The sequence below is a fragment of the Lytechinus variegatus genome, chromosome 14 (assembly GCF_018143015.1).
Source record: "Lytechinus variegatus isolate NC3 chromosome 14, Lvar_3.0, whole genome shotgun sequence".
In the NCBI taxonomy this organism is placed as follows: Eukaryota; Metazoa; Echinodermata; class Echinoidea; order Temnopleuroida; family Toxopneustidae; genus Lytechinus; species Lytechinus variegatus.
In genome coordinates, this window is record NC_054753.1 from 11,245,762 (window position 1) to 11,258,082 (window position 12,321).

At 39.1% G+C, this 12,321-nt stretch overlaps 1 protein-coding gene across 2 annotated transcripts in view; it reads left to right on the forward strand.

Moving 5' to 3' along the window:
* The window catches only part of LOC121427607 (chordin-like), a 61,986-nt gene that overhangs the window by 16,923 nt on the left and 32,742 nt on the right, over positions 1–12,321 (forward strand). For both annotated transcript variants that reach the window (XM_041624088.1, XM_041624087.1), the window contains exon 2: positions 8,532–8,635. In XM_041624088.1, coding sequence (XP_041480022.1) covers positions 8,532–8,635 — 104 coding nt within the window. The remainder of the gene's footprint in view (positions 1–8,531; positions 8,636–12,321) is intronic.

Consider the following 12,321-nt stretch of genomic DNA (forward strand, 5'->3'; position numbering starts at 1 on the left):
TTTTTCCCCTCTCTTTCTTGCTGAGTTGCTGTCCCGGGAAAAGTTATGATGTCATTGTTATACCACGCGAGATCAATGCTGCATTTTATGCTCATCTCAAAGTCATTTATCATTGACTTCACTTGGTCGTGGATGTAGCTGGCGTGGCTCGTTACGCCGGGTTTACCTACGTTTATGTTTTGAATTATTGTCTGTGAGAATCATTGTCTGCGTTCCCGCACTTCCCTAGTCTAACAAACTAAACACTTTCCATAAAGCGGCAAGGAATTAATCTATTTCCTTCAAATACCAGACTCATCTTTTAGGGACATTCCTGGCAGTGTTATCCAGTGGTACTTCCGAAACTATTTTATCACTCTTCCGTCAAAACTTAGGAGAGTAGTATGCCTTTTCTGGGAAGTTCGGACACCGAGTCTGAAACGCCAGACTATAATTTGTCTCTGGCGCGCGAACAAGGGCTCCGACTGATCACGTGACTGATATAACAGGCTCCAAGGGAGCTTAAAAGTGCATGTGTATCGGCGGACTTCCGAGATGCGTTAACAGTATTGGAGGGGGAGGACATACTCAAGACGGCTTAGCATTAATGTAAACGGATCCATTTCGTTAACGTCAGTTTCCCGCTCCGTCAAAAATGCTCAGCTTCCACATGGCGCCTCGGATACGCATCATCCACCACCTGCGCCCCTGAACTGAGATGCATCCATTTAACTGCATTCCGTCGTACCATGATAACAATTGCAGTGTCTTAATGGGCGGATGTTAAAATCGCCCGGATGGAGACGTCTCTTCTTACTTTTAATTGATAGAGATACCTAGTTTGGTTCTCAGACCCCTTCTTCCTTTATCTTTATCTGATAGTCCACAAACTGAAACTTCCAAACTTGTATGAGGTAGTATTTGAACGATACCAAGTATGGAAAGTGGGAGATATATAGTAGTATGATTATAACAGTATAAAAACTTTAAAGTTAAAAGTTATTAAACCTGGTAACTATGGAAACAAAGTGATATCTACAGAAGATGTGAAACTCTTATAATTTCAAGATTTTAGAATAGAAACTTGAATATGAAGAATTTAAAGAAATTTATCAGTAATATATGCATCTCATTGCCAAATTGCAAGAAAATGTTGGTATGAAAATGCTACTAAAACAAATAGGTTCATTGTGCTTTCAATGATAAAATATTTCACAACGTAATCTGTCTTTATCAAACGGAATTCCCAAATATCAAATAGAACTAGATATTTTACCAGTCTTGTGTGCATACTAGTATTTTTTTCGAACTCGTGTTCGATATTTGGAAATGCGTTTTTTCGTAACCCTTTTAGCATGTTTAGCAACCAGTCCCAGTCCATGACATTCCCATGTAGTTAACAAAATGGTAAATATTTTGCACAGGTTTTGTACAGTAAGATATTTACTGCATTTATGATTATCGTATTCCACACAACCTATAAGTATTACTTCCTATCTCATCTTGATATATCGCAAGAGTTTCATAGGACTACATTGTATTTCCCCCCACAAAAAAAACATTCTCACAGGCAATTTTACTCTGGTATCACAAATTGGGTCTAACGCTGGAATAATTCCTTGAGTTGTAGCCATGACAATGGAAATAAAATTCCTTATTAGATTTGTTATCGCAAAATGTAATATATGAACCACACGTTTCTAGGTCAAGAGACCCATACTCTCACGCACGCACACACACCCACATTCATCCTCCCTTAACACACCTACCCACACACGCATCCTATACACTAGACACATACACTTTCCATACACACACACATTCTATGGATAACACACTCTCTACAACTTTACGGCTCCACGCACCAAAGTCCCTTCTCTCTTGTAGGTTTCTCCCTGACCTGCCGGTCGTGGATCACACTGGGCTACTGGTAGGGGGGTAATTTTGACTCCACCCCACCGGCTACCAACCACTCTTTCCCATCGGTACATTTGGCCAATAACAAGTGGAAATGGAGTAAATTCTGAAGTGAAAAATATTGAATAAAGCTAACTTCGTATCTATAACGTGAAATGCATGAGAGACTAAGATATACATTATTTCCTTTGATATGGGCTAAGTTTTCTTGGGTTAAATTTGAGTTTGTTGTTTTCTTTTGAGTTTTATAGACATCATTGTGGCGTTTATTCATCACCGTCACCGTCATGGCCAGTTTCATGTTCATTTTCACCATAATAACCATTCTCAATCAAATAAGATGAAATAAAATGAGCTAATATTTTGAATCATCTGCAACGATGCAAAGTCAGTAGAAGGGTACCACTGTCAACATTAGACCCCCCCCCAAAAAAAAAAAATGAAAGGAATGAAAAAGAAAGAAGACTCTTGCTAGCTAAGTATAAACACACTGCTTGTTCTCCCAGCGTGAACATTATTGGTTTACAATCGTATCCTAATACTTATTACGGGTGGTAACTGTGCATTCTCTCCCCTTACTGGGCGATATTGAACTTTTGGCCGCGTTATCTTGACTCCATTATTCCCAATTTTATTTGAAACGTCTGCAAATAGATTAAAGCTCCATTATTTTTGTAAAGATACGTGATGTCATGTGGATAAAGGAGTACTGCATTGGGCTTAGCCAATAAGACTTCTAAAAATAAACGTTCTCAACACAGGGACCTGGTGCTGTCGTGTCTTTGGATTATATAAAAGTATATAAAAGGACACCATGTATGTTTATCTTTAAATGGAACATAAGTATGAGAGATGCTTATTTTCTGTGACAGATCATCTCCTTATGTATTTAAATATGAGCTCGTAGCTACCCATCTTCATTAAATTACGCCATTCTGACCAACAGAAAGAGCTCATTTCGGAAACACTCTCCATACAAAACTGTTATTCAGTTTTATCATTACCCCCCTCAACTACGAATTATTATCATTTTACATACTTTCACATTAGAAGTAAACTCTTCATTTTGTTCGATATTTTTCTTTTAGATTAAGGACATAGCCATTTTGATCGATGATAACGCCGCCACACGCCGCTACAGACTATAACGCCATTAACATCATTAGAAAAAAACTAGATCACTGTCGTTACAAGGCACTTAATGTTCGACTACTTTTTGTCGGACTACATCCCTTTGCCCCTTGTCTAGAAATAATATGGAGAAATGATATAGGATACCCAACCATGTAGCCGCTGAGTATTTAGACAGACGACATAGTATGTTTCTGACAATGGTTTTGGCGGGATTTTCTGTAGCTCGCAGCCGAATGTGATGCGGGCTGGCGGTGGATGACTCCAATGTTCGTTTGTAATTAAGCAGATGCATCAAGCGAAAGGAGTCGTCTTAATCCTCTCATCATCACACGCACACACACACTTTCTCTCCCTCTTACTGTCATCCTCTCACTGTCTCTCCCTCTATTTGGAATAAGAGTAGGATGTAGATGACATCGATGAGATGGTGTGCGGGAAATGCGACTGGGTATGGATGCGACAGAATGTTGACTGTTGATCAGCAAACGGAGGCAACATCTGATTTGTAGTAGTGTTTGAGGAAAGATAAGACATATAGATAAAGAGAGAGAAAATGAGAGCGGGAGAGATAGAGGAGGAGAGAGGGAGAAAGAGATGGGGAGGAGGAATTGGGACTAGTTATTGATTTTAGTCGCGACGATAATCTATTAGTTCAAGAGGAACGGAGGCTGCGTTAACGTTGACCTTCCAGTGACACATTGACCTCGGGAAAGAGCGACTGGGCTTTTGATGTAACTGTCTAAGCATTTGGAGAGATAGGGGTGGGGTGTAAGATGTCGGGAGGAGAGGGGTAACAGATGGAAAGGAGTTCGTGCCCTTATTTTGATGTCGGGACTCGGGAGGAAAAGATTTCTCAGAGAGATCAAGGCACGCGCCATGACATGTCAAATTAAATGCATTTTCCCCCAACATGCTCAGAGCGATGTATTTATAGATAGACACTGAACATGATCATGATGATAGCATGTTATTTTACCTAATAGTTCATCAATGTTTTCAGACATTCTGTCTTAAAAAAAATGATGATTGTAAAGAGAGTAAACAGGAACATAAATGTATTCATGACGACATTGTATGAAAGAGAGAGAGAGAGAAAAAAAAAGAAATGGTGAAGTGAGAGGGGGAGGACAAGAGCATGTTGTTAAATGGTTTGTTTGGGTAACGAGCATTCATGTTCATGAAGATATAAGTCGGGCCATGGTTGACAGTCTCCTATTCTTCCAACTGTGTTTGTCCCTCATATGAAAGACGCCACACCACCGGCCCTTTCACTAATCGGTGTGGCATCACACTTATCTCGATCTGGAATGAAATTCGAGACGAAAATGTTCACAAAAATTAGGTCAGAACTGATGTCTCAAGTCGTCTCCATCTCCATCATCAGATGAAGACAAAGATCCGGAGGCGTTTAATGTGTATAGGGATCGGAATCATAATTGTTAGTTAATGTCTCATGTTGGTATTATGCCCGATGTCACAGTAATTGATTTTGTTAGTGTGATGGAGCTATCGTCGTCGCCGTCGTCATCATGTATCATCCTTGTCCTTACCACGATCGCCCTTTTAATCATGAGCAGAACGATAAATTAACTGTCATCATCATCATCATCATCATCATCATCATCATCATCGATATCATCTTCATCCTCCCCCCTTAATATTTAACCACCATCAGAATCGTCAGCATTCTATATGATTTTGGAGTATCATTTTAATTAACTATATTTCCTCAATCACCAATTTTATCTTCTTCTTCACCTCATACGGGTGTATACGTGTGTATGTGCGTGTGTTTTCGTTCTACAGATGTAGTTGTTAATCATTCAGATATAATTATTTACGTCTGGGGCTGACTCTATCCTGACTTGATAGTATTCTCTTCCACACAACCTCTCCATTCACCTTAATGATTTTTATCTCCTATTTCAAAAAACCCATTATTCTTTCAGTGGAGTAATCTGGAATTGAACGCAGTGTGTGGTCTTTCTGAAAAAAATAAATAGAATATCTCCCAAAAGATCATAAAACAAGGGGGTGATCACCCCCACCCGTCTATTACCCCTCCTCCGCAAGCAGGCTCCGAAAACAGAGGTTTGATACCACCAATAACGGGTGACATACGGGTCGGGTAAGTGGGCTAATTGACGATTATCGCCAAACGCTTTCATGTCTTTGGAGAAACCCATTAAAGTCAAATTCAGAATAAAATTACAATTTTTCGGGGGCTTTTGGATAGTTAGAGTTCTTAATTGTATTGTCGCCCAGACTCCGGGTAACCCTCTCGGTGACTCAGCCGATTTGTCGGTAGCGATTCTGACTTCAGTTCGGAAGCATTACAAACAGCTGTCAGATGAAGAAACAACTTCTATCGGCCTCTCTCATTTTTTCTTTCTCACACTATTTCTAGTATATATTTTGATACAGTTGGTTAGATGAATGTTACTCGTATGATGAGGTACCACCCATCGCCTGAAAATATTCTTTACCCCTTATCATTTCTCTCTCATTATCCATTCTCTCTTTATCCATCTCTCTGCCTTTAAGTCTGCATTTTTCGCTGCATTGGCTCCTACCGCCACATCTTCACCTCCTCAATCTCCTAACCCATGCCCTAATCTGCCTACCCAGTATTACAAACCCTCGTCTTCCAACCATTCCAAAGAGCAAACGTCAGTCACAAACTTCTCACCCACCCCTTGACGTGCACGCGCGCGTCGTTACCCATAATTAACAGCATTTCCGAAAGGTTCCTGATCGGCTCGTCGGAAGGTCTCGAAAGCTCATTGCTTCAAAATATGATTTCCTTCATCTCCGAGACGGACACCAAGGAAAGTTCCTCAAATGGCTAATGTTAGTGGGTAATGGCTGTCTCTTGAGCTCGTTTCGTCGCAGTGTGATTACCCGGACTGTCGTTTACTGATGAAGATCGGTTGCATGGAGAAGATTGGAACCCTGTTAATTGATAGACGGGTTCTTAATTCGTCGAAACCTGGGGTAATTATAATGAACTTGCGCGGGAAACAAGGTGAAGAGTTCCACAGTTTATCGTCGGGGCGTGCATGAGAGACAATGAGTCAGCAAATTTGATTCCCCATTCATACATAAATACCCGTATACCCCCCCAACAAAAAAAAAGAGGAAGAAGCAGAAATAAAAGAATCTTGAGAAAGAAAGAGAAAAGACTTCAAATAAAACCGTCCAATTATTTAGTTTAATATTGGTCGTACATATTACTTTTGCCAGAGTTGTATTTCTAGGACCGCAGTTAAAAAGGTATGTGATGACTGGTGTACTGTCACTGTGATGGTAGCAGTCCTGTAGGAGTCGTTTTGAATTTGGCAGGCCTATTGGCCTAAGGAAATAGCATACCGACTTGTATTTATATATTTACTTTATTTCCTTTATTCACTAAAATGGTTGATGATACAAAATAATGAATCTTTCTCCATAGCCATTTCCCTTGAAAACTTTGTTTAAGACATTCTCTCTAAACCAGATTCCATCGTTGTGGGATGGTTTCTTCGTGCCATTCTAAAAGAGACATCTATCTGACCATGTTAACCGATTTATTGCTCGACAAACCGGTTAAGGAAAAACAAAGTACTTGTGTACGTGTGTATGTTCCTAACGGTTCACGGCCACCGGATAATTAACGGAGACAAGAAGATAGAAGAAAGAAACAAACGGTGGATGTCGACGCTGGATGTAAGACTATCTTGGGAAGAGACGCGCGTCGCTGTCGAAAGTACATTCACCCCGACGTCTAGCTCTCGTGGCTTCGAACTCGCCCTGTAAATCGGGACCATATTTCACCTACTCCCAATAAAACGCCACATACTTTATCACGAATGGGACTTAAAAGTAGCCATGTCTGGGTTTCTCGTCTCACGTAACCCGTCTGCTAAATTTAAGCATTAATGTATCCATATATCCTTGAAATAATACATTTAGGCTAGTCGTGTAACGTGATTTTATTTCTGAATTCATCCAGCTCACCACAATTATTTGGTGTCTATATCCACATGTCATTCAAAGCAGCTGTCTTGAGTGATGCTATTTGTTGACGAATTGAATCCTGTGTAATTTATCACATTCTGTCAAGTAAACATAGTTATCTTCACAAACCACAATGATACGGTATGAATTATTATCCTCTGTGTGTCACAATACATTGCTCAACATTTTCTGTAGGTCATTAAATTAGGTGCAGATGAATGTACTTAACAGCTTAATATTCTTTCCTTTTTTAGCTGCATTGATCAGTGCCGAAGCTTTTTAATCTCGTAAGCTTGTAAAAAATATTATATTAAAATATTACTTGACATGCTGATACATCAGATTATCAAGACAAGAAGCAATGATTCAATTTATTGCAGTTTCTTCATTGAAGTTTCTTAAGATGACTGTTTTTTGTATAGATGATTGCATTCTCGTGCACACAACATAAATTTTGTAGCTCAAAATAAGCATGTTGTTGGTTGTTCTTTTGGTATAAAAAATGGTACAGCTACCTTTTCTTGGTAAAAACATTCATATCTTATTTTCATCATTACGGAGTCGTTTATATCGTCAGAATTCATCCTTGCGATTCTGTCATACACTTTTTTTATCGGTGTGAATGACACCTCTCTTGAAGACAGACGACAACTGAGCTGGCTGGTGCCAAAGCGCGCGAAAGCGTATAAGCAAATTCGTGAGCAGACGATACCCTTCTTTTTTACCCCCTCCCACCCGTCCCTTGTCTAATCTTTTAACTATAATTCATTTCAATTGTTGTGATTGCTTTGTAATATCTCACCGGAGAGCAATATCATGATAGAAAAAGAACTGCTGGGAGGAAAAGAGAGAGAGTGAATGGACTTTCTGTGGCGTCAAGGAGATGGGGAAAGCTGAGATCGCGATAAAGATGAAATCGCTGACATCATCCAGCAAGGTTAAGCAATATACATTACAACAGCACGCCTATAAGCGTGCACTTTTTGAGATTTTTTATTACTTGTAAAAAGCGAGAAAGCAAATTTGTTTACGTCTCGGCATAGTCTCGGTGATGTAGGATGAGCGTTTCATTTAAGATTGTAATTATCCAGCAGACAGATTTAGAACTTCTTTTGTATGTCTTTGAGTTTGTTGGTTGCATCAGCGTCGTCGATTAAAGTTAGTCTGACGTCTGAGTTGCACTTGATTTTCATCTGTGTTCTGTAGCTTTACTTCATGTAATCGGACGTAAAGCTTATTGCACGGTCATCGAATATTTTGATATTATGAATCGTTGTAATCGAAGTTTTATCAATGTCGGGGATCTATCGATTATTTGTGTGTCTAACAATGGTTAACAAATAAACCTACCAACCAATCAATCAATCAATCAACCGATTCAGTAATCAATCTCACTTTAATTACCATCGTTTTATTTATTGCCCTGTGATGTTTTATTTGGTTATTCTTAATATCAAACTACTGAATGTGACGTTGACCGTATATTTCTATGATTATCTTTGCAGGGTGTACCTTCGGAGCAGACTTCTACAACCTTGAAGACGAGTGGCATCCGAACCTTGGGGAACCCTTTGGTGAAATGGTCTGCGTCCTCTGCGAATGCCGACCTGTAAGTCATACCTACTTTCAGTACCTTTTTAATGTCTATCCTTACTTAGTTCACAACCACGATAGAAAAAACCTAATGACCAGAATATTTCGGCTTTGAGATTATATTGACCAAAAGGGAAAGATCATAATTCTGCGCAAGTAAGCAAGGACAGGTCGGATTGGGTCGGTGTGAAGTCGTAATCGAAACGTTATGTCGACGTAATGAATTGTTCTCAGTTGACCTGTCAAGGCCCAGAGATATTTCTTGGGTTCTGTTCATTAGAAAATAATTGTTATCATAAAAAGTTTTGATAAGTGTATATTGAATAATCGATGACGAAAGTTGATGATGATGATGACGATGATGATGATAATGGTGGTGGTGAAAAGGTGATAGAGGTGATTGTAATGCTGGATGAATGTCGAAGAGGAAATTCACAAGTGAATTAAGCAACCAAATCCACACATGCCTATGTATAGGAATACGATGTCGCATTTTGAACCCACCACTAAAGGTTAACTCTGAATAACCAATCTTTACCTTGTTCCACCGCATTCCTTCGCATACCAGTTGTCGAAAAAGTTATTGTAGCCGCGTTATTTGTCTAAACTTTCGTTCAAATACACCCCTCTGATGTATTGACGCACATGTTCAATCTCCCTTGCACTGTTTTTTGATAGGTTCATTTTGCAAAGTCACTTTCTTTTCAAGCATTCGAAAGACCATTTCCCTCCAAAACCTTCAAAAGAAACGACCCCATTGGCCCCTAGTTTCTCCTCACCCGAAACAAAACCTTTCCTTCTTCATCGATATTGTAAGCCCTATATTACAAGTGTCTGGAATTTTGCTCATAATCCAAATTTTACCGCTTTCATCGTACCATAACGTGAAAACCATACTCAACTGAATCGAACATGAATGCACTTTCAATGACATAAGAGGATAATACGTTAAGTTAAGAAAGGAATTTTGTCATTTGTCTGTGAAAATTGGTATGGACGTCGAACGAGAGGAATACAGACAAAATCTGACAATTTTGATCCCAGCTATACAGACCAATCAGCTAATAACCGCTAAACATATTGTAGATTTATGACACGAATGTAGGAATATCCGAATGATTCATGGATTATGAAAACGGTTCCGACGTTCCGAATTCCCACCTGTTCCGAAGCGTTCCACGACAGGCAGGAGGAACATTCCACAAATTTTATCCCGACCCAAAACGCAACCCGCCCCTACCAGCCCAAAGTGCTTCTCTGAGCGTCTTCTGAAGATCTTCCTTTATTCTTATATGTTGGTGTATATTAGTCTTTAAAATAAATATGAAAAACGAGAGTTTGACATTTACATTTCATAATTATTTTCCCAATTAGTCAACTGGGGTTTTACATTGTAAACTTATAAGTACACAATCGTTGCATAATATGCCCAAAAGAACGCCTTGCTGCAACGCCAGTTTCTAATGAATGAATGAATGAATGAATTTATTATCCAATGCAATAATGATAATACCAATTTACAAGTTTACAGACAATAATTTATGAATACATAGAAAAGCAAGGATAATGTCATAATGTTTTCTCATCACTGTTTAGTCATACTGATATCATTTAACCAATTAATTATTTATCCAACATGATCAATTTCCGTCGTAATAACTACCTCAACATTTTCCATTGTTTTCTGGGAGCGAGGGGTTTAAAGTTAACCATTTTACATCCTTGCCCATTTTAAAAGTACTATAATATTTCCTTTACCTTTTGCAGGGGTGTATATTCAGCTTTTGCGTTTGAATGAATCAGTTTATTATTTCATAGTGGTAGTATTATGAAGCAGGGAAAAATGGGTGAGCTAGGGTTGAATGAAAAATAATATAGATATTGAACGATTTCCATGGCAACCATATGGATCTCTATTACCGCGGAAATGACTTAAAAACAAAAGAAATTACGGAAGTAATTCGAGAATCGCTTCCTGCGACGAAAGTGATGAAAATTGATGGCGATGAAACGAAAACAAAAGAAGATCTTCAAGAGAAAAAAACCAATCATCTGAAAAGGAGGTCACTGAAATCATGCCCATCTTCACCCAGAACCTCTTTTTCTTTCTTCTCCGCTCAATTATGCTTCGATAGAAGGGCACCAATATCATCACTGCCCCCATTCTCTAATTTCTTCGCAGCCAAGATGCCGCTTTGAATCAAAATCCACATCCCAAATTGTAGGACAGCTTTATCTATAATGCTGTAGTCATACCAACGAAACTGACTCGAGAAAGATCAAAGTATGGGTAGGTTATTTCGAGTGGCAAATCATCGATCGGTTTGGAGTCTGTTTCGTTGGTGTTACTGTAGCATACGTATACCCTCCTGTTGTTGCCGAGATTTCTTTCTCTCACCCATTTCATGGGGTTCACTCTTTGCATCCAACGTGGATCGCATCTTGGCCTTTCTTTCTTCTAGATAAAAAAAACCCTCGAAACCGAAATTTACTTCTCTTCCTTTCATCACCTGTTCCAAGTATTTCATCTCAATTTAATCAATTTTGATTGAATCTCTCACACCTCTCCTATCGCCAATTACGGTCAGCGATATCGCTATATCGTATTTTTATTGGCATGGACGGAATGGAATAACCAATATGCAGTAGTCTCTTGGCCCAAATACAAGTGCTACCTTTAGCATTTTTAAGGACAGGCACAAAAGCGGTCGTGGAGCGGAGAGAAAAAATCATCACCGCTCGCTACCGTTCACTATTTTTCGATTTCGATTGTTGTCGTTTTTTTCGATTTTTTCCCCCAATTTTGTGAGCAAAATTCGACCCTTCCTACCGCTCCACGACCGCTCCAACAACGCTCGGGTGGTGTGACCAGGCCTTTAACGCAAGCATGGCAATGCTCTGATTATAAGCTCACAAAAAATCATAGCGTCATTTGGAGGTCTCTCGGTGTATTTACGATGTCATGTTTATTTTCCTGGCGCTTTTTTTATCGCTACCTCGTGCCGTCAGCCGCAACACATTACCGATAAAATTCATTTTTATCGTTCAAAATTATTCATGTGCAATGTGGCATTAGGTGCCTTTCGTTATAAGTCTTTGGGGGACAATCTGAATATAGTTTCTAAGAAGAGCATTATCAGTATTATGTAAGAAATGAAGGATTGTTATGATTTATTGTTTCTAAGCTATGGTTTTACTTGCACGTTCGTGGTAGTGGCTCTTAACATTTGCTCGTCAAAATTGGTTAAAGGCTTTGTGCACTATCGACGTCTTATGCATTTATAACACTATTGTTTCACGTCAATTACACGTGGTTGGCTTATTTTGCAAACAAGAAAACATATAAATATCTTACATTCATATCGATGAAAATCGTTCAATACAAATTGAAAATAGAAAGAAATGATAACGCTATAGTAATTAGGGCCTATACTTAACATAACTTGCCTTTTGGTATTACCCTGCCTGTATGGAGTTACGTCCAATTACCAATTTATCGCGTATATGGATGTGGTAATCATGCCCGGTATAGGCTTCGGCACTCTCGACCCTATACTCATGGGTCAAGAGTGGCAATTATGGATTAATGCCGGATTACAGAGTTGATAGGATATTTGTAAGTGGAGAATTAATATACTCCTGGATCGCGAGTGGCAAATATGGTTTGGTGCATTGTTGGTTTCGGCACTCTCTGTATAGACT